At 43.5% G+C, this 25,859-nt stretch overlaps 1 protein-coding gene across 4 annotated transcripts; it reads right to left on the reverse strand.

The window, feature by feature from the left end:
- Position 1: 1 nt before the first annotated feature.
- Positions 2 to 25,497, reverse strand: LOC106573831 (nicalin-1). 4 transcript variants are annotated; one of them, XM_014149205.2, is made up of 15 exons: positions 25,191 to 25,497; positions 24,358 to 24,548; positions 23,879 to 24,023; positions 22,920 to 23,014; positions 17,359 to 17,439; positions 11,478 to 11,581; positions 4,485 to 4,573; positions 4,093 to 4,232; positions 3,733 to 3,911; positions 2,915 to 3,002; positions 2,706 to 2,744; positions 2,288 to 2,448; positions 1,910 to 1,963; positions 1,700 to 1,778; positions 2 to 1,502 (listed from the first exon to the last, which is right to left on the reverse strand). In XM_014149205.2, the coding sequence occupies exons 1-15, from the start codon at positions 25,363 to 25,365 to the stop codon at positions 1,440 to 1,442; spliced, it is 1,683 nt and encodes a 560-aa protein (XP_014004680.1). In that variant the 5' UTR covers positions 25,366 to 25,497; the 3' UTR covers positions 2 to 1,439. The 4 variants fall into 4 exon arrangements, with proteins under 4 accessions (XP_014004680.1, XP_014004678.1, XP_014004677.1 ...); XM_014149203.2 differs by having other exon boundaries at positions 2,288 to 2,451; XM_014149202.2 differs by having other exon boundaries at positions 3,685 to 3,911.
- Between the last annotated feature and the right edge of the window lie 362 nt (positions 25,498 to 25,859).

The following is a 25,859-nucleotide window of genomic DNA, read 5'->3' on the forward strand; positions in this document are numbered from 1 at the left end:
CTTGTTTCAACAAATTCATTTATTTTTGATGTCATTGTTGCAAGAATCAAGTTGTCGATCAGGTAAAACAGTTAAGAAAGGTAAAACAAAGGTGTTGGACAAAGAGTCTCAGAAATGGGAGAGTTCAATTCAGTGCACAGTTAAGCATAGTCTGCTTCAATAAATACAAATTCTAAGATATGTCCCACACAGCTTTTTCCATTGTGTAGATGGGTGAATCTCGCCAGTCCATTTGCCCTCACTGACTGCAGGAGTGACATGGCATGCAGTATGTAATTATACCAAATACAGCACTGTCTCATCTCAAGATCAAAGACTGTCAGGGATATAGACGAAGACACAGATCAACACATTGACATTACCAGACTCCTTTCGAAGGTCCAATTCGATCTACCAACACGTCTTGCCTTTAACACTTTAGTTGTTGATAAGCAGAGCAAGGGGGGATTTGCACATCGATGTGGAACCAACCATGTTGCAATAACCATGTTGCAATAGACATGTCCAGATAGATGGAGGCAGAATCGTGTTGGTAGACCAACACTGCATACATCATTAACATTTGTGAGGGGTGGGCCTCTTTTTTCACATTTTAAAATCCAAACTGTCACATAGTAACACTAGTAAACAAATGTCTCAAAGGGGTGAAACCCAAAAATGATACATTTCCATTCTATAACCGTACTTACTCTTATGGCAATAGGAAGTATGGGGGACACTTCTTATTCATACATTTATTTCATTAGTTCAGTCAAGGCCATGAATCATGTTATCGACACACTATTCAACATTTAATTTAAAACAAGAACTAATTTGGGTTAAAGAGAAAAAAAACAAAAAGAAATGTAGTCATGATGACCAAATACATTGACCATCCAAACAAATATTACCAAGTCTCACTGCTGCTACTCCATAGCTGCCCAAGAAGATGACCCAGTGATGTTTGGCAAAATTCACACTATAGGGCACTGAGTGAGCCGTGGATTTAGAAATGCCCAATCCCACATTAACCCCTAGTCCCTCCCTACTTCTTATGCATTTGTGTAGAACGGAGAGGATTGGTTGGGTGTAAGCAAACTGGTGAAAATCACACTTAGCCGATCAGAGCCAGGTGACGCTATTATCATATTGCTGACACCTATTGAATTATCTCAGATCATGGGGGAAATAGGGGTTAATGTGGGACTGGGCGTACGAGGTGATAACGTTTGACATCTGTTTTCAGGAGGACAGGAAGACTAAAGGAACCGACTAAATGGCTAAACTTGGCAGAGAGAAATAATTCAACATGTTTTATTTCCAAAGAGGGAAAAAGGCGATATATTGGGTGGTAAAATGTTTTTATACCATAAGAGCTGCTTGGTCCGCCCCCGTTTTGTTATTGGCTAGAGCTCGTTGTCGCTGTGAGGAGGAGTCTGGAGGATAGTAAGGGGAGGGGCTTAATGCTGCTTGGTCTTGGGCGCTGTGATTCTGCGCACCACACTGTAGAGAACTCCAAAGTGCTGAAGAGAGAGAAAAGCGAGAAACATTATTAAACCCTAAATAACAAGGTAAGCCGACTGAGAAGACAGCAGTCATCTGATTTACAGCAATGACCTGGGTAGGAGTTACAGGGGGGAGGCTAGGTCAATAAACGAATGACCATACATCAAAATAACATTAGTGACCATCAGAATGGCAATGTTGGATCAATACATACCTGAATGGCCAGATATATCACTCCGAGGTAAGCCGCAATGCAGACCGCCAGAAGCAGGTCAAAGATGGCTGGTTTCACCCTGTTAGGAAAGCAAAATGTGACACAAAAGCAAGCTGAAGAGGTTTGAAGTGAAAAATCAATAAGCTATCGCTCTATTGCACTAAAGCCCAGCACTGTGAGGGCTAAATAGAGTGGGCAGCTATCACCTACCTGTAAGCATTCATGGTCTGTTTGAGCTGATCATAGAAGACAAACTCTGGGTCTCTGAGAGGGAGAAAACAGATGACATCTGTCACTGAAACTTCATCCATTAACTTTCATAAGGTCATTGGATCAATAAACAACAGTAAATAGAAAGTGTACAATTCTCATTAAAATCCCATCTGTCCCAGACAATTTGATCCATACAACCATCTTCTACAACACAAATAAAGGAGTGGTTCTGTCACAGTTCTGACCACTACGAGCGGTCTTAGTGGCTTTGTGATTCCTCCCAATGCAAACACAGCAGAACCACTAGCGGTGACCAGTCTAGAGGACCAGCGACACCTTGTATTAGCCGTAGCACTGTGGTCAGTGACTGGTCACCTCTTGTCAGCCTTGACGTAGTGCCTGCGGACGTCCTTCAGGTAGTGTCCCAGGTGGTACTCCAGGGTGCTGACCACGCTGCTGTCTTTGTCCACCAGCTGGGCAGCCCGCGGCTGGGCTGTTAGCCAGTCCACCACTGACGACAGCTGTTCCTCCTGCACCTGCTGGACACACATGGACACAAACGCACACTCATCATCAGTGGTCTTATAGTACACACCTTGATACACACTTGTCTCGTTAAGACACACATCGTGACCCTGACTTTAAAGGTCCATGCTATGACAAAACTAACCACACAAACTAGCCTAAGAGTCCTGGTGTGTAGAGCAGCCTTCAAAGAGGCTTGGTAAAAGTCAAGTCAGAGACAGCCTGAGAGGGAGGAAACAGCAGGGTACAGTCATATTCAACCACTCACCATTTGTTCAGTGAAGATCTGCAGGTCTCCTGGAGCACCCTGGACACACACACACACACACGAGAGAGAGAGAGAGAAAGGTCAAACCTGCTGTACAGTTCAAAAGGTCAACTTAAATATCAAAAGCAACATGAAAAATATTGACTTTCATTATATGGCTTTGAATAATGAAACGTCCTATGGTGACGACACATTGTACATATGTTTACCTTCTCTGTGAGGTTGTAGATTACTCTCGCCAGTGACTCTGCAATCAGCTTCGTGTTCCTGCTGAGCTTTCTCAGATCCACATAAGGTCTGTAACAGTAATTCACAGTTAAATTAACCAGCAATCAGGAGCAGCTCAACTAAGAAAAAAAACTAATGGAGGAGAATGGAAAGGGAGCACAGACAGTCCACTGGGCTGGGAGGAGGCAGTGATGAGGTTGGGAGGACAGACGGTGCCCTACAACAGGATGAAGGTGTCCAATCCAAAATCAACCCAGTAGCCCAGTGTTTCTTAACCTTTTCTATTCCAGACTGACAAGCTATGTTCCATCCTCCTGGAGGTACCGCTAACAGTAAAACTAACACAGTATTCGTGTCAGTTAAGCATCTCAGAGACCAGCCAAAAACAGCCCTTCATCAGATTAAAACAACATGGTAATAGCTCCACCTTGCTGTGAAATCAGATATCTACAAGTCCCACATCTACAGTCCCAAAGGCAGGGGTGTGGGCAATACGGTCCTGGAGGGCAGCAATGTGTGCAGGCTAAAGTGTGCAGGCTTTTGTTGTAGCCCAGCACTTACACACCTGATTCAATTGATCCTATTGAGCAGTTGATTATTATTATTTGAATAAGGGGTGTTAGGTGAGCTGGGCCTAGGCAGGGATTGGGGCTTATGGTGTGGTTTGGGATCGGCAGGGCAGAATGGGGGGGGCGTAGCTAGACAGTTGCGGTTGGTTGGATGCTTGGTCGGACTGCAGTAATAAACCCACCCAGCAGGGGGCTCTCCCACTCCGTGGCGAGAAGAGGGGGACACTGACCGCACGTCCATGATGCTGGAGCGCTGCGCCTCACGGTGGCTGTTGAGGTGGGACAGGGTGAAGGCCGGCAGCCGGCGGATCCCGAAGCGCTCGTGCTCCCACGCCAGCGTGTCGTCTGCCAGGTTGATCTTCTTGTGCACCATGGAGAACTTGACCTCTGGGTACTGGCTGGATGCCACCTGGGAAGAACACAGAGGAGGTTAGAGGTCAGCAGAACTTCACCTAATGAGAACAGTAGGGATCTTTCAGTGTAATGTGTTATATGTGGTCAATACATGTTAGTTTGTATCAGCTGTGTGTATCATATGAACTTCAATACTAAAAAACTGTGTGTGGTGACTATTCCGTGGTGGTCCTTACAGTCTCTAGCTCTTTGAGCAGGGCGTACTGGGTGGTGCCTTCTTTAGGGGGTTTGGACACATGGAGGTGCAGACTGTCCCCGTTCCCCAGGGTGTCCAGACACAGCACAAACGCCACGTTGTCCTGAAGCAGACTGGAGTCTGCAGAGAGAGAGGGAGGAAAGGATAGAGGAAAATAGAAACTGTTTAAACGGCAATATCAATTTCCATGACTCATGTATGCCCATTGTTTTGCATGCAGGACCACAATTTAACAATAATTGTTGCCGGTATCACGTTTCATTTCCATTCATTTGCAGTGTGTACTCTACAGGTGTTCTCTACAGTGTCCCACTGTGGCAGTCATAATACCTGTCCAGTTACTGAGTCTATAGCCTTCTGAGCTTAGTGTACCTGTATGATCCAGGTTGTCCTCCAGCCATCTCTTGGTGCCTTGGTAGTTGAATTTCCCTCCTCCAGAGACAAAAAACAGGAGGTTGTATCTACGAAGACAGCAGGTGTGTTAGAAATGACAGGAGAATACACTCTTATCAATGTGGATGTTCACTGGCCTCCATTAGCTCAACAGACTTGTACAGTCTGGTAGCTACATGTTGGGAATTCCAAACATAGAATATCAGAGGAGAAAAGGCTAGTCAGTTGCAATAGTGTTTCTGAATTCAGAGGTCATGAAATCTGCAACACGTAGCTGACTTGTCTTTACCTTGCTTTACCAGTCCTGTACTTTTGCTTCCTGAAGACTGCACCCTTTTCCCCTACCCGCTCTATGGTAGGGTGCGGCTTCTTGCTCTCTCGTTCCTTTTTACTAGTGATATGCCAACAGCCCTTATGCAAAGTTAGCAGTGGTTGCTGGTTAGCATTTTGATTCTGTCTGTATGGAGAGTAAGTTGATACCAGAGTTCACCTAACACCATGGAAAATTGGCAGTGTGCCTTAACGCCCACAGATTTACATTCATTTCAAATCAAAGTTTATTTGTCACATGCGCCGAATACAACAGGTGTAGACCTTACAGTGAAATGCTTACTTACACGCCCTTAACCAATAATGCAGCTAAGAAAAATAATTGTTAAGAAAAGTATTTACTAAAATAAACTGAAGTAAAAAATAAATAGATAAAAAATAATATAGAAAAATAATTAAAGAACAACAAAATAACAGTAGCGAGGCTATATATAGGGGGTACCGGTACAGAGTCAATGTGCGGGGGCACAGGTTAGTCGAGGTAAATGAGGTAATATGTACACGTAGGTAGAAGTGACTATGCATAGATAATAAACAGAGTAGCAACAGCATAAAAATGGGGGTGGGTGAAGGGGAGACAATGTAAATAGTCCAGGTGGCCATTTGATTAATTGTTCAGCAGTCTTATGGCATGGGGGTAGAAGCTGTTAAGGAGCCTTTTGGTTCTAGACTTGGCGCTTTGGTACCGCTTGCCGTGAGATAGAGAGAATAGTCTATGATTTGGGTGACTGGAGTCTGACAATTTTTAGCCCAGTCAATAAAAATGGGGGCGTGCTTGGTCCTCCTTTTCCTGTAGTCCACAATTATCTCCTTTGTCTTGATCACGTTGAGGGAGAGGTTGTTATCCTGGCACCACACTGCAAGGGCTCTGACTTCCTCCTTATAGGCCGTCTCATCAGGCATACCACTGTTGTGTCTTCGGCAAACTTAATGATGGTATTGGAGTCGTGCTTGGCCATGCAGTCGTGGGTGAACAGGGAGTACAGGACGGGACTAAGTACACACCCCTCAGGGTACCCAGTGTTGAGGATCAGCGCGGCAGACATATTGTTGCCTACTCTTACCACCTGGGGTCGGCCCGTCAGGAAGTTCAGGATCCAGTTGCAGAGAGAGGTGTTTAGTCCCAGGGTCCTTAGCTTAGTGATGAGCGTCGTGGACACTATGGTGTTGAACGCTGAGCTGTAGTCAATGAGCAGCATTCTCACATACAGTTGAAGTCGGAAGTTTACATACACCTTAGCCAAATACATTTAAACTCAGTTTTTCACAATTCCTGAGATTTAATCCTAGTAAAAATTCCCTGTTTTAGGTCAGTTAGGATCACCACTTTATTTTAAGAATGTGAAATGTCAGAATAATAGTAGAGTGATTTATTTCAGCATTCATTTCTTTCATCACATTCCCAGTGGGTCAGAAGTTTACATGCACTCAATTAGTATTTGGTAGCATTGTCTTTAAATTGTTTAACTTGGGTAAAACGTTACGGGTAGCCTTCCACAAGCTTCCCACAATAAGTTGTGTGAAATTTGGCCCATTCCTCCTGACAAAGCTGGTGTAACTGATAGGTTTGTGGGCCTCTTTGCTCGCACACGCTTCTTCAGTTCTGCCAACACATTTTCTATAGGATTGAAGTCAGGGCTTTGTGATGGCCATTCCAATACCTTGACTTTGTTGTCCTTAAGCCATTTTGCCACAACTTTGGAAGTATGCTTGGGGGTCATTGTCCATTTGGAAGACCCATTTGCCACCAAGCTTTAACTTCCTGACTGATGTCTTGAGATGTTGCTTCAATATATGCACATAATTTTCCTTCCTCATGATGTCATCTATTTTGTGAAGTGCACCAGTCCCTCCTGCAGCAAAGCACCCCCACAACATGATACTGCCACCTCCGTGCTTCCCTGTTGGGAGGGTGTTCTTCGGCTGGCAAGCCTCCCCCTTTATTCTCCAAACAAAACAACGGTAATTATGGCCAAACAGTTCTATTTTTGTTTCATCAGACCAGAGGACATTTCTCCAAGAAGTACGATCTTTGTCCCCATGTGCAGTTGCAAACCGTTGTCTGGCTTTTTTTAATGGCGGTTTTGGAGCAGTGGCTTCTTCCTTGCTGAGCGGCCTTTCAGGTTATGTCGTTATAGGACTCGTTTTACTGTGGATATAGATACTTTTGTACCTGTTACCTCCAGCATCTTTACATGTTCTTTTGCTGATGTTCTGGGATTTATTTGCACTTTTCGCACCAAAGTACATTCATCTCTAGGAGACAGAACGCGTCTCCTTCCTGAGCGGTATGACAGCTGCGTGGTCCCATGGTGTTTATACTTGCGTACTATTGTTTGTACTGATGAACGTGGTACCTTCAGGCGCTTGGAAATTGCTCCCAAGGATGAACCAGACTTGTGGTCTACAATTTGTTTCTGAGGTCTTGGCTGATTTCATCATGATGTCAAGCAAAGAGGCACTGAGTTTGAAGGTAGGCCTTGAAATACACTGATCAAAAAAATAAAGGGAACACTTAAAACAACACAATGTAACTCCAAGTCAATCACACTTCTGTGAAATCAAACTGTCCACTTAGGAAGCAACACTGATTGACAATAAATGTCACATGCTGTTGTGCAAATGGAATAGACAACAGGTGGAAATTATAGGCAATTAGCAAGACACCCCCAATAAAGGAGTGGTTCTGCAGGTGGGGACCACAGACCACTTCTCAGTTCCTATGCTTCCTGGCTGATGTTTTGGTCACTTTTGAATGCTGGCGGTGCTTTCACTCTAGTGGTAGCATGAGACGGAGTCTACAACCCACACAAGTGGCTCAGGTAGTGCAGCTCATCCAGGATGGCACATCAATGCGAGCTGTGGCAAGAAGGTTTGCTGTGTCTGTCAGCGTAGTGTCCAGAGCATAGAGGCGCTACCAGGAGACAGGCCAGTACATCAGGAGACGTGGAGGAGGCCGTAGGAGGGCAACAACCCAGCAGCAGGACCGCTACCTCCGCCTTTGTGCAAGGAGGAGCAGGAGGAGCACTGCCAGAGCCCTGCAAAATGACCTCCAGCAGGCCACAAATGTGCATGTGTCTGCTCAAACGGTCAGAAACCGACTCCATGAGGGTGGTATGAAGGCCCGACGTCCACAGGTGGGGGGGTTGTGCTTACAGCCCAACACCGTGCAAGACGTTTGGCATTTGCCAGAGAACACCAAGATTGGCAAATTCGCCACTGGTGCCCTGTGCTCTTCACAGATGAAAGCAGGTTCACACTGAGCACATGTGACAGACGTGACAGAGTCTGGAGACGCCGTGGAGAACGTTCTGCTGCCTGCAACATCCTCCAGCATGACCGGTTTGGCGGTGGGTCAGTCATGATGTGGGGTGGCATTTCTTTGGGGGGCCGCACAGCCAGAGGTAGCCTGGCTGCCATTAGGTACCGAGATGAGATCCTCAGACCCCTTGTGAGACCATATGCTGGTGCGGTTGGCCCTGGGTTCCTCCTAATGCAAGACAATGCTAGACCTCATGTGGCTGGAGTGTGTCAGCAGTTCCTGCAAGAGGAAGGCATTGATGCTATGGACTGGCCCGCCCGTTCCCCAGACCTGAATCCAATTGAGCACATCTGGGACATCATGTCTCACTCCATCCACCAACGCCACGTTGCACCACAGACTGTCCAGGAGTTGGCGGATGCTTTAGTCCAGGTCTGGGAGGAGATCCCTCAGGAGACCATCCGCCACCTCATCAGGAGCATGCCCAGGCGTTGTAGGGAGGTCATACAGGCACGTGGAGGCCACACACACTGCTGAGCCTCATTTTGACTTGTTTTAAGGACATTACATCAAAGTTGGATCAGCCTGTAGTGTGGTTTTCCACTTTAATTTTGAGTGTGACTCCAAATCCAGACCTCCATGGGTTGATAAATTGGATTTCCATTGATTATTTTTGTGTGATTTTGTTGTCAGCACATTCAACTATGTAAAGAAAAAAGTATTTAATAAGATTATTTCATTCATTCAGATCTAGGATGTGTTATTTTAGTGTTCCCTTTATTTTTTGGAGCAGTGTATATCCACAGGTACACCACCAATTGACACAAATTATGTCAATTAGCCTATCAGAAGCTTCCAAAGCCATGACATTTTCTGGAATTTTCTAAGCTGTTTAAAGGCACAGTCAACTTAGTGTATGTAAACTTCTGACCCACTGGAAATTAATAGAGTGAATTATAAGTGAAATAATCTGTCTGTAAACAATTGTTGGAACAATTACTTGTGTCATGCACAAAGGAGATGTCCTAACCAACTTGCCAAAACTATAGTTTGTTCACAAATTTGTGGAGTGGTTGAAAAACTAGTTTCAATGACTCCAACCTAAGTGTATGTAAACTTCTGACTTCAATTGTAGGTGTTCCTTTTTTCCATTTGGGAAAGAGCAGTGTGGAGTGCGATTGAGATCGCATCATCTGTGGTTCTGTTGGGACGGTATGCAAATTGGAGTGGGTCTAGGGTTTCTGGGATAATGGTGTTGATGTGAGCCATGACCAGCCTTTCAAAGCACTTCATGGCTACACACGTGAGTGCTACGGATCGGTAGTCATTTAGGCTGGTTGCCTTGGTGTTCTTTGGCACAGGGACTATGGTGGTCTGCTTGAAACATGTTGGTATTACAGACCCGGTCAGGGACAGGTTAAACATGCCAGTGAAGACACTTGCCAGTTGATCAGTGCATGCTCGGAGTACACGTCCTGGTAATCCGTCTGGCCCTGCGGCCTTGTGAATGTTGACCTATTTAAAGGTCTTACTCACGTCGGCTACGGAGAGCGTGATCACACAGTCGTCTGGAACAGCGGATGCTCTCATTCATGCTTCGGTGTTGGTTTTCTTCGATGCGAGCATAGAAGTATTTTAGCCCATCTGGTAGGCTCGTGTCACTGGGCAGCTCGAGGCAGTGCTTCCCTTTGTAGTCTGTAATAGTTTGCAAGCCCTGCCACATCCGACGAGCATCCGAGCCGGTGTATTAGGATTCAATCTTAATCCTGTATTGACGCTTTGCCTGTTTGATGGTTCGTCGAAGGGCATTGCGTGACTTCTTATAAGCGTCCGGGTTTGAGTCCCGCTCCTTGAAAGCGGCAGCTCTACCTTTTAGCTTAGTGTGGATGTTGCCTATAACCCATGGCTTCTGGTTGGGGTATGTACTGATGGTCACACTGTGGGGATGATGTCATTGATGCACTTATTGAAGAAGCCAGTGACTGATAGGGTGTACTCCTCAATGCCATCGGAAGAATCCCGGAACATCTTCCAGTCTGTGCTAGCAAAACATCAATCATCTGACCACTTCCATATCGAGCGAGTCACTGGTACTTTCTGCTTTAGTTTTTGCTTGTAAGCAGGAATCAGGAGGATAGAGTTATGGCCAGATTTGCCAAATGGAGGGCGAGCTTTGTACGCGTCTGTGTGTGGAGTAAAGGTGGTCTAGAGTTTTTCTCCCCCTCTGTTTGCACATGTGACATGCTGGTAGAAATGAGGTAAAACAGATTTATGTTTCCCTGCATTAATGTCCCCGGCTACTAGGAGCGCCACTTCTCGATGAGCATTTTCTTATTTGCTTATGGCCTTATACAGCTCGTTGAGTGCGGTCTTAGTGCCAGCATCGGTTTGTGGTGGTAAATAGACAGCTACGAGAAATATAGATAAACTCTTGGTAAATATGTGGTCTACAGCTTATCATGAGATACTCTACCTCAGGCCAGCAAAACCTCAAGATTTCCTTAATATTAGATTTCATGCACCAGCTGTTATTTACAAATAGACAGACTGCCACCCCTTGTCTTACCGGAGGCAGCAGTTTTATCTTGCCGATGCACCGAAAACCCAGCCAGCTGTCAGCCTTGACTCAGTGAAACATAAGATATTACAGTTGAATGTCCCGTTGGTAGGATAGTCTTGATCGGAGCTCATCCATTTTATTATCCAATGAATGCACGTTGGCTAATAGGACTGATGGTAGAGGCGGATTACTCACTCGCCGGTGGATCCTTACAAGGCACCCCGACCTACGTCCCCGATATCTCCGTCTCTTCTTCATGCGAATGACGGGGATTTGGGCCTTGTCGGGTGTCTGAAGTAAATCCTTCACGTCCGACTCATTAAAGAAAAAATCTTCGTCCAGTACGAGGTGAATAATCGCTGTCCTGATATCCAGAAGCTCTTTTCGGTCATAAGAGACAATGGCAGAAACATTATGTACAAAATAAGTTACAAATAAAGCGAAAACACACAGACAATAGCACAATTGGTTAGGAGCCTGTAAAAACGGCAGCCATCTCTTCCAGCACCATCTGGAGATCTGGTTCCTCATCTCAAACAGCTCTCACTCCTGGGTGTTTAGAGTACACTTCTAGAAATCGACAAATACCTTCTAAGAACCACATCCGTTCTACTTTATTATTACAAGTACTACTGAAAAGCGTTTTAAAACACAAGGTCTCCATCTTCTGAATATTGTAAGAGGTTTATTCTTACATTTGTACGTTTTACACATTTTCCTCGGCTGTGGGTGCCTAGATGCCGGAAGGAAAGGTGTGGATGGTTATAACTTTGTAAGAAGCCTGATTTCTCAGAGGGGCTGGGGATGTGTGGTTGCTCACCCAGCGTGTGTCCTCTTGTAGGTGTAGAGTCTGGAGAAGAGCCTGGCTAACTCCAGCAGCATAGACACCCCACTGCCGTTAGAGTCTGCTCCATAGGACAGCCACTGGAAAGGACAACGCCACAGTCATACAGAGAACACATTTACTTAGCATCTTCACTTCTAGTGGACTACTAAAAGAATATTTTAAGATTAATACACAACGCAGAAGACTAAAAGGTCAAGAGGACTAAAAGTCAATAGAGTACTAACGATCAATGGATATAGTGTTTTTTCCGTAATAGGGAATTAATGAGCAATGGGTCAGAGACATGAGAGGAATTTGTCTATACATTGAGCCTGAAATGGGATACTTGTTATTTGACTATTGGCCCAGTTTTATTGCAAGGAATTCTAATTGGTCAACCACTCTGCTAGGGTTGGGTTATAAAACTACATCCTGTCCCTTTGTTCTGTGAAAAGAAATCACTGAAGACAGGGGAAAATTAACATCTACCTCTCAGCATAACATCTATGATTTGTCCTCTTTGAATAAACCTATTTTTCTCCCCCTGATTTGCTTTGGTGTTTGTGTTATTGAAGAGTAACATCAACTGCTAACACCACAATGCCGCTATATAAATCAATCAATAAATACAGTGCCTTCAGAAGCATCCCTTGACGTTTTCCATATTTTGTTGTTACAGCCTGAATTTGAAATAGACGACAAGGAGATGTTTTGTTACTGGCCTACACACAATACCGCATAATAATCAAAGTGGAATGATGTTTTTAGAAATGTTAAATTCATTAAAAATGAAAAGCAGAGATGTCTTGAGTCAATAAGTATTCAACCCCTTTGCTATGGCAAGGCTAAATAAATTGAGGAAAAATTTGCTTAGCAAGTCGCAAAATAAGTTGCATGGACTCAGTGTGTGCAATAACAGTGTGAAAATGATTTTTGGATTACTTACAGTTGAAGTCGGAAGTTTACATACACCTTAGCCAAATACATTTAAAACTTGTTTTTTCACCATTCCTGACATTTAAACCTAGTAAAAATTCCCTTAGGTCAGTTAGGATCACCACTTTATTTTAAGAATGTGAAATGTCAGAATAATAGTAGAGTGATTTATTTCAGCATTCATTTCTTTCATCACATTCCCAGTGGGTCAGAAGTTTACATACACTCAATTAGTATTTGGTAGCATTGCCTTTAAATTGTTTAACTTATGTCAACATGTTTCGTGTTGCCTTCCACAAGCTTCCCACAATAAGTTGGGTGAATTTTGGCCCATTCCTCCTGACAGAGCTGGTGTAACAGTCAGGTTTGTAGGCCTCTTTGCAAGCCTTTTCAGTTCTGCCAACAAATTTTCTATAGGATTGAGGTCAGGGCTTTGTTGTCCTTAAGCCATTTTGCCACAACTTTGGAAGTATGCTTGGGGTCATTGTCCATTTGGAAGACCCATTTGCGACCAAGCTGCAACTTCCTGACTGATGTCTTGAGATGTTGCTTCAATATATGCACATAATTTTCCTTCCTCATGATGCCACCTATTTCGTGAAGTGTACCAGTCCCTCCTGCAGCAAAGCACCCCCACAACATGATGCTGCCACCCCCGGGCTTCATGGTTGGGATGGTGTTCTTTGGCTTGCAAGCTTCCCCCTTTTTCCTCCAAACATAATGATGGTCATTATAGCCAAACAGTTCTATTTTTGTTTCATCAGACCTGAGGACATTTCGCCAAAAAGTACAATCATTGTCCCCATGTCCAGTTGCAAACGGATGTGTGGTCCCATGGTGTTTATACTTGCGTACTATTGTCTGTACTGATGAACGTGGTATCTTCAGGCGCTTGGAAATTGCTCCCAAGGATGAACCAGACTTGTAGTCTACAATTTGTTTGAGGTCTTGGCTGATTTCACCATGATGTCAAGCAAAGAGGCACTGAGTTTGAAGGTAGGCCTTGAAATACATCCACAGGTACACCTCCAATTGACTCAAATTATGTCAAATAGCCTATCAGAAGCTTCCAAAGCCATGACATTTTCTGGATTTTTCCAAGCTGCTTAAAGGCACAACTTTGTGTATGTAAACTTCTGACCCACTGGAATAGTGATACAGTGAATTATAAGTGAAATAATCTGTCTGTAAACAATTGTTGTAAAAATTACTTGTGTCATGCACAAAGTAGATGTCCTAACCGACTTGCCAAAACTATAGTTTGTTCACAAGAAATTTGTGGAGTGATTGAAAAACGAGTTTTAATGACTCCAACCTAAGTGTATGTAAACTTCCGACTTCAATTGTATCTCTGTACCCCACACATACAGATAATTGTAAGGTCCCTCAGTCGAGAAACGAACTTCAAACACAGATTTAACCACCACGACTAAGGAAGTTTTCCAATGCCTTGCAAAGGTGGTCCCCTATTGGTTGATGGATAAAAAAAAAATAAAAAAACAAAGCAGACATTGAATATCCCTTTGAGCATGGTGAAGTTATTAATTAAACTTTGGAGTGTGTATCAATAAACCTGGTCACAACAAAGATACAGGTGTCCTTCCTAACTCAGTTGCTGAAGAGAAAGGGAACCGCTCAGGGATTTCACCTTCAAATCAAACTTTATTTGTCACATGCGCCGAATACAACAAGTGTAGACCTTACCGTGAAATGCTTACATAACTGCACTGTTGGTTAAGGGCTTGTAAGAAAATATTTACCAAATAAACTGAAGTAAAAAAATTATAAAAAGTAACCAAATAACGAGGCTATATATAGGGGGTACCGGTACTGAGTCAGTGTGCGGGGGTAAAGGTTAGTTGAGGTAATTTGTACATGTAGGTAGGGGTGAAGTGACTACGCATAGATATTAAACAGCGAGTAGCAACAGTGTACAAAACAAATAGAGGGGAGGGAGGGGGGGGGGTGTCAATGTAAATAGTCCGGTGGCCATTTGATTAATTGTTCAGCAGTCTTATGGCTTGGGGTAGAAGCTGTTAAGGAGCCTTTTGGTCCTAGACTTGGCGCTGCAGCACCGCTTGCCGTGCGGTAGCAGAGAAAACAGTCTATGACTTGGGTGAGTGGGGAGTCTGACAATTTTATGGGCTTTCCTCTGACACCGCCTATTATATAGGTCCTGGATGGCAGGAAGCTTGCGCTCAGTGATGTACTGGGCCGTACGCGTTACCCTCTGTAGCGTCAGATGCTGAGCAATTGCCATACCAGGTGGTGATGCAACCGGTCAAGATGCTCTCGATGGTGCAGCTGTAGAACGTTGAGGATCTGGCGACCCATGCCAAATCTTTTCAGTCTCCTGATGGAGAAAAGGTTTTTTTTGTGCCCTCTTCATGACTGTCTTTGTGTGTTTGGACCATGATAGTTCGTTGGTGATGTGGACACCAAGGAACTTGAAACTCTCAACCCACTCCACTACAGCTCCGCCGATGTTATTGGGGGCCTTTTCCTGTAGTCCACGATCAGCTCCTTTGTCTTGCACACATTGAGGGAGAGGTTGTTGTCCTGGCACCACACTGCCAGTTCTCTGACCTCCTCACTATACGCTGTCTCATCGTTGTCGGTGATTAGGCATCCACTGATGTGTCGTCAGCAAACTGAATGAGTGTCCCGCTGCTTGAAAGTGGCAGCTCTAGCCTTTAGCTCGATGCGGATGTCGCCTGTAATCCATGGCTTCTGGTTGGGATATGTACGTACGGTCACTGTGGGGACGACGTCGTCAATGCACTTATTGATGAAGCCGATGACTGAGGTGGTATACTCCTCAATGCCATTGGATGAATCCCAGAATATATTCCAGTCTGTGCTAGCAAAACAGTCCTGTAGCATAGCATCTGCGTCATCTGACCACTTCCGTATTGAGCGAGTCACTGGTACTTCCTGCTTTAGTTTTTGCAGGAATCAGGAGGATAGAAGCAGGAGGATATAACTATGGTCATATTTGCCAGATGGAGGGTTGGGGAGAGCTTTGTATGCATCTCTATGTGTGGAGTAAAGGTGGTCTAGAGTTTTTTCCCCTCTGGTTGCACATTTAACATGCTGGTAAAAATTTAGTAAAACTGATTTAAGTTTGCCTGCATTAAAGTCCCCGGCCACTAGGAGCGCCGTTTCTGGATGAACATCTTGTTTGCTCATGGCCTTATAGAGTTGGTTGAGTGCAGTCTTAGTGCCAGCATCGGTCTGTGGTGGTAAATAGACGACCTCGAATAATAAAGATGAGAACTCTCTTGGTAGATAGTGTGGTCTACAGCTTATTATAAGGTACTCTACCTCAGGGGAGCAATACCTCGAAACTTCTTTACTATTAGACATTGCGCACCAGCTGTTATTGACAAATAGACACCCCCCCCCACACCCCTCGTCGTAGCTTCTCTGTTCTGCCGGTGCATGGAAAATCCCACCAGCTCTATATTGTCAGTGTCGTCCTTCAGCCACGACTCGGTGAAATATAAGATATTACAGTTTTTAATGTCCCATTGGTAGAATAATCATAGGTCATCAATTTTATTTTCCAATGATCGCATGTTAGCCAGTAGAACGGATGGCAGTGGGAGTTTACTCACTCATCTAAGGATTTTCAGAAGGCAGCCCGACCTGCGCCCCCTTTTCCTCACGCAGATGACGGGGATTTGGGCCTGTTCCCGGGAAAGCAGTATATCCTTCTGGTCGGACTCGTTAAATGAAAAAGCTTCTTCCAGTTCGTGGTGAGTAATCACTGTTCTGATGACCAGAAGTTATTTTCGGTCATAAGACAGTAGCAGCAACATTATGTACAAAATAAGATTTAAAAAAATAAGTTACAAACAACGCAAAAAATAAAAAATAAAATAGCACAGTAGGTTAGGAGCATGTAAAACGTCAGCCATTCTCTTCGGCGCCATCTTATAGCCAAAGGCCAACCTTGAGGCCAATGGTGACTATAAAACAGTTAGAGTTTAATGGCTGAGATGGGAGTAAACAGAGGATGGATCAACAACATTGTAGTTACTCCACAATACTAACCTAATTGACAGAGTGAAAAGAAGGAAGCCTGTACTGAATTTTTTTAAATAAAAAAAACATGCATCCTTTTTGAAACAAGGCATTAAAGTATTACTGCAAAAAAAATGGCTTTTGTGCTGAATACAAAGTGTTGTTTGGGGCAAATCCAATACAACAAATTAGTGAATACCACTGTCCATATTCTCAAGCATAGCGGTGGCTGCATCATGTTATGGGTATGCTTGTAATCGCTAAGGACAGGGAAGTTTTCCAGGATTAAAAAGAAATGGAATGGAGCTAAGCACAGGCAAAATCCTAAAGGAAACCCAGGTTCAGTCTGCTTTCCACCAGACACTGGGAGATGAATACACCTTTCAGCAGGACAATAACCCAAAACAAGGCCAAATCCATACTGGAGTTGGTACCAAGAAGACAGTGAATGTTCCTGAGTGGCAGAGTTACAGTTTTGAGTTAAATCTACTTGAAATATAATGGGAAGACCTGAAAAGGTTGTCTAGCAATGATCAACAACCAATTTGACAGAGCTTGAAGAATTTTGAAAAGTATAATGGGCAAATGTTGCACAATCAAGGTGTGGAAAGCTCTAGACTTATTCTGAAAGAATCACAGGTGATTCTACAAAGTATTGACTAAGGGGTGTGAATACATATGTAAATATGATATTTCTGTATTTCATTTTGAAAACATTTGCAAAAATGTCTAAAACCATGTTTTCACGTTGTCATTATAGGGCATTGTGTATAGATAGGTGAGAAGAAAATAAGATGCATCCATTTCGAATTCAGGCTAACAAAATTTGGAATAAGTCCAGGGGTATGAATACTTTCTGAAGGCACTGTAATAAAGAGTATATTGAGGTGCATGAAGGGAGAGCTGGGCGTACCGGAGCCACACCAAAAGAGTCATAGTGAGCCACCAGGACGATGGTGGGCAGGTCCTCTCCTCCAGTTCCAGCCAGTCGCCCCTAGGAGAGGATGGGGCTACAATGATTAGACAACAGTATATTGCATTGGGATTTACATTTTATATATCAGTCCTAAAACAACTCAAAACACACTAGTACATTCGCTGTCATCTTGTATGAAAGTAAAGAATGTACCTAAGGGTATGTTGAAACTTAAGACATACAATGAAGTCTGGCACGGGAGGCCTCTCACAATGACTTCAACTAAACACCATTATACAGTCCCGGTCAAAAGTTTGGACAAACCTACTCATTCAAGGGTTTTTCCTTTATTTGTACATTGTAGAATAATAGTGAAGACATCAAAACTATGAAATAACACATGAAATTATGTAGTAACCAAAATATATTTTAGATTTCTTCAACATAGCCACCCTTTGCATTGATGACAGCTTTGCACACACTTGGCATAGTACATGATTCCATGTGTTATTTCATAGTTTCATTGTTTCTACAATGTAGAAAATGTAAAAAATAAAGATTTGTTTTTGAATGAGTAGGTGTGTCCAAACGTTTGACTGGTACTGTATGTGAAACAAGGCCATTGACTGGTAGTGGCCGTATGCATTAAGGTTGGCCTTCATTTGAATTTAACGCATTCAGGAAGTGATTTGAATTTAACATTCAGAAATATAAAAACTTTTCAAATAAATGTATTCTACTTTTCAGTTTATTGAGAAGACATGAAAAATAAAATGTAATTTTTTATTGAATTGCAACTTTAGTTTACTTCCTGAATGGACTGTCTTAATTTAGAATTGAGCCCAACCCTGGTGTGCATTATGTAGAGCTGAACACTTGATCCATCTCAGAGTCAGGAGTCCCCTGATACTCTACTGCATAGCTAAGCCCATTATTCCCCTGGGTTTGACACCTAGCTTAGTTAAAAACACACATGCACACACAAACACTTTCTATCTATAAAATATCATACAGTGCATTCAGAAAGTATTCAGACCCCTTCCCCTTTTCCACATGTTATTACGTTACAGCCTTATTCTAAAATTGATTAAATAAATGTAAAAAAAAAAACTCAAATCTACACACAATACCCAATATTGTCAAAGTGAATAGATTTTTAGAAATGCTTGCAATGTATTAAAAACAAAAATACCTAATTTACATAAATATTCAGACTCTTTGCTATGAGACCCGAAATTGAGCTCAGGTGCATCCTGTTTCCATTGATCTTCCTTGAGATGTTTCTACTACTTGATTGGAGTCCACCTGTGGTTAATTCAATTGATTTGATATGATATGGAAAGGCACACACCTGTCTATATAAGATCCAACAGTTGACAGTGCATGTCAGAGCAAAAACCAAGCCGTGAGGTCGAAGGAAATGTCCGTAGTGCTCCGAGACAGGATTGTGTCAAAGCACAGATCTGGGGAAGGATACCAAAACATTTCTGCAGCATTGAAGGTCCCCAAGAACACAGTGGCCTCCATCATTCCTAAATGGAAGAAGTTTGGAACCACCAAGATTCTTTTTAGAGATGGCCACCCGGCCAAACTGAGCAATCAGGGCAGAAGGGTCTTGGTCAGGGAGGTGACCGAGAAACCGATGGTCACTCTGACAGAGCTCCAGAGTTCCTCTGTGGAGATGGGAGAACCTTCCAGAAGGACAACCATCTCTGCAGCACTCTAATAATCAGGCCTTTATGTTAGAGTGGCCAGATAGAAGCCCCTCCTCAGTAAAAGGCACATGACAGCCCGCTTGGATTTTGCCAAAATGCACCTAAAGGACTCTCAGACCATGAGAAACATTCTCTGGTCTGATGAAACCAAGATTGAACTCATTGGCCTGAATGCCAAGTGTCACATCTGGAGGAAACCTGGCACCATCCCTACGGTGAAGCATGGTGGTGGCAGCATCATGCTGTGGGGATGTTTTTCAGCAGCAGGAACTGCTCCCAGTCAGGATCGAGGGAAGATGAACGGAGCAAAGTACAGAGAGATCTTTGATGAAAACCTGCTCCAGAGTGCTCAGGACCTCAGACTGGGGCAAAGGTTCACCTTCCAACAGGACAATGACAACACAGGAGTGGCTTCGGGACAAGTCTCTGAATGTCCTTGAGTGGACCAGCCAGAGCTCGGACTTGAACCCGATCGAATCTCTCTGGAGAGACCTGAAAAAAGCTGTGCAGCGACGCTCCCCATCCAACCCGAGAGCTGAGAGGATCTGCTGAGAAGAATGGGAGAAACTCCCCAAATACAGGTGTGCCAAGCTTGTAGCGTCATACCCAAGAAGACTTGAGACTGTAATCGCTGCCAAAAGTGTTTCAACAAAGTACTGTTGGATTTAGGGTAAACCTTGAACATTGAGATACTAAAGACATGATAGATCCGAAGCAGTATATAAAGGAGTGAGAGACTGGGTTATATATCAGAAGTTAATGGTTCTCTGTAGAAAGAGTGGCTGTGGAATGTGCTGGGAGTCACGGGAGTACGATAGGTGATACGGGAGGACATCTGTGGATTAGGTGAAGGAGGGGTTGAGGTCAGATCAGATCCCCTGAAGGGAGTAATAAGGGTTTAGTATCTAGTTACCCTTTTCCTGTAGAACCATAAGATGTAAGGATTGGAGAGAAGGAGGAGTATTCAAAGTGCTTCCAGGAACAGGAACATGTTTTTGTCTGAATACAGCTGTGTCGACCCTTTGGGGAGACCTAAACTTGATTAAGCTTCTCTAGTGTCCGTGAGTTTTTACTCTGAAAAATAAGAACCTAACAGTACTTAGTAAAGGGTCTGAATACTTATGTAAATGTGATATGTTTTTTATTTTTAATACATTTGCAAGTTTCTAAAAACCTGTTTTTGCTTTGTCATAATGGGGTAGTGTGTGTAGATGAGGAAATGTTATACATTTTAGAATAATGCTGTAACGTAACAAAATGTGGAAAAAGTCAAGGGGTCTGAATACTTTCTGAATGTACTATAGACTCGAGAATTACATAAGGTTAAGAAAATGAAGAAGTTATCTGCTTATTAATACCTTTACACCCAAAGTGTGAGGCAGTGTGCTAATTAGAGTACTGGTCTACTGGTAGCCTAATAGACAGGTTGGTTGTTTAGCAACTAAACTGGATGCTTGAGCAAGTATGTGGCAAAACAGATGGGGCTGGCTAAGATTGTTGATAACATGTACTCTATATTTATTTGCCAATGTTTATTGAAAACATAAATAAAGTTGCACAATAAGCACTTGTCTCTCAAATCCATTGTTACAGTTGGTCAATTTTTGCCATATTAGCATAGATGTGACAGTCAAAACACCTCAAAACAAGACATGGTATCTAGAACAAGATCAAACAAGCTGAAGCGTGCCACTAAGATTCACCACAGGGCTGTTTGTCATTGTTGCTAGCTATCTGGCCATCAAGAATCACAACACCACACAGCCTTCTGCCCTTTTGAAGCGTGCGCATCGTTTTGGTGAAGTTGTCAGCTAACCTAATGATAACTCTTGGTAAATAGTGTTCTCTACAGTTTTTCATAGCTGTCTATTTACCATCACTAACCGATGCTGGCACTAAGACCGACTCAACAAACTGTATAGGGCCATAAGCTAACAACAAAAATGCACATCCAGAGCCAGCGTTTCTCATGGTTTGTGATTTTAATGCCGAAACTGAAAAAACTAGGAGGCGACAAAATTCTAGATCTCCTTTACTCCATACACAGAAAGGCATTAAAGGCAAATTAGACCAAAACTTTATCCTCCTGGTTACAAACAAAAACTCAAACAGGAAGTGGTTCGATAAAGCAGATACTAAGCTACAGGACTGTTTCGCTAGCACAAACTGGAATTTGTGTCGGGATTCATCCAATTACACTGAAGAGATCACATCAGTCACCGGCTTCATTAATAAGTGCATCAACACTAATCCAGGACACATACTCAGAGCATGTACTGACCAGCTGGAAAGTGTCTTCACTGACATCTTTCAACCTATCCCTAACCCGGTCTGTAATACCAACTTGTTTCAAGCAGACCACCAGTCATTGCACCCAAGAACGCCAAGGTAACCTGCCTAAATGACTATCGCCCTGTAGAACTCACATCTATAGCCCTGAAATGCTTTGAAAGTCTGGTCATTGTTGCCATATTAGCATAGACGTAACATTCAAAACAAGACATGGTATCAAGAACCTCAATCGAGCTGAAACCATCATCCCAGGCACCCTGGACCCACTCCAATTTGCATACCGCCCCAAAAGATCCACAGATGACGCAATCTCTATTGCACTCCACACTCCTGTACTCCCTGATCACCCACGACTTCGTGGCCACACACACGACTCCAACACCATCATCAAGTTTGTTGACGACACAACGGTGGTAAGACTGATCACCAACAACAAGGCAGCCTTACAGGGAGGAGGTCAGAGACCTGGCAGTGTGGTGCCAAGACAACAATCTCTCCCTCAACGTCAGCAAAACAAAGTAGCTGATCATGGACTACAGGAAACGGAGGGAGCGAGCACGCCGCCATTCACATCGATGGGGCTGTAGTTGAGCTGGTCGAGAGCTTCGAGTTCCTCGGTGTCCAGATCAGGAGTTGTGAAGATTGCACGACAACGCCTCTTCCCCTCAGGAGGCTAAAAAGATATGGCACGGGGCCTCAGATCCTAAAAAATTCCTACAGCTAAATGACCGCTTGGTACAGCAACTGCAAGGCACCCGACCGCAAGGCGCTACAGAGGGTGATGTACAACACTGGGGCCAAGCGCCCTGCTATCCAGGATCTCTATTCCAAGCAGTGTTAGAAGAAGGCCACAAAAAATGTCAAGCCTCCAGCCACCCAAGCCATAAACTGTTCTCTCTGCTACCGCACGGCAAGCGGTACCAGTGGACCAAGTCTAGAACCAACAGGACCCTGAACAGGTTCTATCCCCAAGCCATAAGACTGCTAAATAACTAATCAAATGGCTACCCGAACTACCTGCATTTAGCCTTTTTTTGCACCAACTCTCCTGGACTGAATGTGCACACACTGGACTCTACCCACACACACTACATACGCCCACACACACATAACACGCCCACACATGCATACTGACTCCACACAAACTTTCACACTCACCACATACGCTGCTGCTACTGTCATATTATCTATCCTGTAGCCTAGTCACTTTACCCCTACTTATAAGTACATAGCTACCTCAATTACCTCGTACCCCTGCACAGACTCAGTACTGGTACTCCCTGTATATAAGCCATGCTATTTTTACTCGTTATTGTTATTCACTGTGTATTTATTCCTTGTGTCACTATTTTAAGATATGTATACAATTCATTCTGTATCGACCCGTAAGTAAGCATTTCACTGTTAGTCTACACCTGTTGTTTACGAAGCATGTGAAGAATACCATTTTATTTAACCCGTCTATATTTTTAAATGTCACCAATTAACAGAAACTTGCTACATAATCATTAAACGGCTACAGAACAGTGGTTTAACCATAAGGATTCTCACCTCTAGACTGGTGATGGCCCAGTCACTCACTGCCTTGCTCTGAGCCCCACTCGTCACCATCTGAAAGCCATTGGCCGTGGCTGTGTGTATCAGCACTGAAAAGACATGAGGAAAATGCATTAGAGCTCTAAAAAGAAACTCACTAGAAATAATTATATTTAACATGGTTTACACCAGGGCTATTCAACTATACAGTGAGGGAAAAAAGTATTTGATCCCCTGCTGATTTGGTACATTTGCCCACTGACAAAGAAATGATCAGTCTATAATTTTAATGGTAGGTTTATTTGAAGAGTGAGAGACAGAATAACAACAAAAAAATCCAGAAAAACGCATGTCAAAAATGTTATAAACTGATTTGCATTTTAATGGAGGGAATGTGTTGGCTTTCTTGTGGTGGCAATCGTGGAGAAAAGCAACTATTTCCTCCCTATGCTGCTCTCTCGAGAGCATTATTACCCTTGCTTAGCCACCGAAAATCATTGTGGTAGATGATGCTCAGCAGCCTACGAAACAAGCCATGTCGATCGGATAAAGTTTATGATAGCCAGAAGCGAGTCCATGGTATTTTTTTAACACAGCAAAGCACGCGCTCCTGTATCAGGCAGTGTAGTGATGTCATCTACGGTGAAAGAGCTGATAGGTGGGAAAAAACACCCTGTACCCCTCTTAGCAGCTCTGATTGGCTGTAACTAGTGTTGGATGATATTGATTGACAGCACTTAATGGGCGGGACTACAGGAAAACAGATTCTCCCATTGTGAGAATATTGAACGAGGGCTCCTTTTGGCACTAAATATCGGATTTTTGCAGGAATTTTTTTAAACAATTCTTTTTTTTTTATGTTCAGAATTTATCAAAAGGCCATTCTAAATTGACAAATGGGCCGGATCTGGCCCGTGGGCTTCAAGTTGAATAACCCTGTTTTATACAATTTAAATTTAAAAAATCTCCTGTACCTTCGGCTGCAGAGGAGGACCCCTGGGAGGAGGAGGTGGTGAGGGTCTGTGTGTAGATGGAGAGCAGCTCATCATCCTCCAGGGCAAAGTACACTGGAACGATGGTCTCTGTGGCCAGCATCTCTGGCTCCAGCTCCATGAACTGCTACAATGTGGAGGAATACTGAATGACTGGTTATCATTCACAAGACTATTACACCATCAGAATGTGAACGTGAAACAGCATAACATTTTCATCTTTCACCTACTTCACTCTAGTAAGTCTGGTTTTTCAAGTTTTTCTTTGAGTGGGTCACAACTGATAAGGAGAGAGTGTTGTGACCGCCGTTTTCTCTAAGTGTAACATTATACATACTTTACATGGACACAAACAGCTCTGGCTTTCAAGGAAACACAGGGCCTTGCCTCTTGATTTGAATTCCAGGGTTGTTTGCTGTACAGTTATAAACCCACTCATATGGCATTATAATGCTTATTACCTGTACTATGTCCTGTGGCATGGTGGACATATTCTTGGGTAGAATTATGACCACAGCCCCAGCGGACTGGCGTAGGGCTTTCTGATACCTCTCATAGGAGAAGTCCACCAGCCGCATGATGACACAGCGGCGGCTTAGCACCTCCGCCTCCACTGTGCGGGCCTCTGTGTTCAATATGGCATTCCTGGTACCTGGGAATCACAAGTGGAATCAGATCAGTCAGGGAGAGATAAATGGAAACACCTTCAATGACTAGCTAGCTGACATGATTGATGCAATGCTGTAGTCTACTAACGTTAGCTATCACACAGCACATCGTATTCAAATTCTATGGTTTGAACTAAATACGACATGGTTATAACCTGATGGTGGTCGCGTGTTTATGGTTGTGGTGAGTGGCACTCCCTAGGGTTCTGAGGGTTTGTAGCTGCTCGCGTTAGCTTTTAGGACAACTTATCATTGAAATGGTAACGTTTGGTAGTTAAGATTAGTTAAGATAACGTGGTATTGCCAGTGAATAACAACCATAACACTAACTAGTCCAGTGGATATACATATGAATAGGAGGAATGAGAGAGAGCTCTGCCGCATGAATGAAGGAGGACATGGGATGACAGCTAACTTAGCTAGCAAACAGCCGTTATAGCTAGCTTTTTAGATAGCCAACAGTCCCTGGCTAGCACGCTAACGTTGGCTAGCTAGAATTTTGCAGTGACAGACAGCGTTTACTTAACGAAATATATGCCTTATATCAGGATCGCTAACCACAGGACAGCATTACAATTTAATACTTGCACAACATACATAGTTAGCTAGCTATTTTAAATGCTCACCGTACGGTTGTCCCTGCAGGTCATACTGCTGCATGCGGTACACGGTGAATTCATGTGCCGCTTCGGTTGGAAGGGGTGAGACGAGAATCAGCACCGCAGGGATAAACACAATGAAAGTCAAGGGGAAAGAGGACTTAAACATGTTATCGAACACCTCACTAGCCTCTTCAAACATATTGACCTTAGTATTGAGGTCTAAACAAGAGACAATTGTAATCTGGGCAGTTTCTGGAACGATTCTAGTCTATGCACAAAGCGCAGCAGCAACCGACACAACTTAATTTTAATATGGCAAAAAGCTTGGCCACCTAAAGTAAGCACGCACGAGCTTACATTTTGATTGGCATGTACACATTATTGTAAAATGTTTCAGAACTGTAATGTATATTATTTATTATAAAATAATTCTGTCATTCATTGATTTATTTAACGACAATATTCTCTGCCGTTGAGGGTCCTACAGGGACTCTCAGAGACAGCTTCATGAATTTCAGGGTAGGCTGTGCAGTTGATGAATTCAACGACAGGGGTCAGTGTAGACCGATGTTAAACCCAGAAAGAGTAACGGGGGAGGATCGTCAACGTCTGCTTCTGCAAGTGACAGAGATTGTTTCTGACAGGTGAAGTATGTGCTAAGAAATGTTTGACTTTTTAGGATATTTTTGACTG

This window comes from Salmo salar, chromosome ssa16 (assembly GCF_905237065.1).
Source record: "Salmo salar chromosome ssa16, Ssal_v3.1, whole genome shotgun sequence".
Classification (NCBI taxonomy): domain Eukaryota; kingdom Metazoa; phylum Chordata; class Actinopteri; order Salmoniformes; family Salmonidae; genus Salmo; species Salmo salar.

Coding starts and splice junctions, on each gene's coding strand:
- LOC106573831 (XM_014149201.2), bottom strand. CDS start 25,365: ATGTTTGAAGAGGCTAGTGAGGTGTTCGATAACATGTTTAAGTCCTCT. Junction 2,745..2,914: donor TCTACAACCTCACAGAGAAG/GTAAACATATGT, acceptor GTGTGTGTCCAG/GGTGCTCCAGGAGACCTGCA. Junction 2,452..2,705: donor AGATCTTCACTGAACAAATG/GTGAGTGGTTGA, acceptor ATGTGTGTCCAG/CAGGTGCAGGAGGAACAGCT.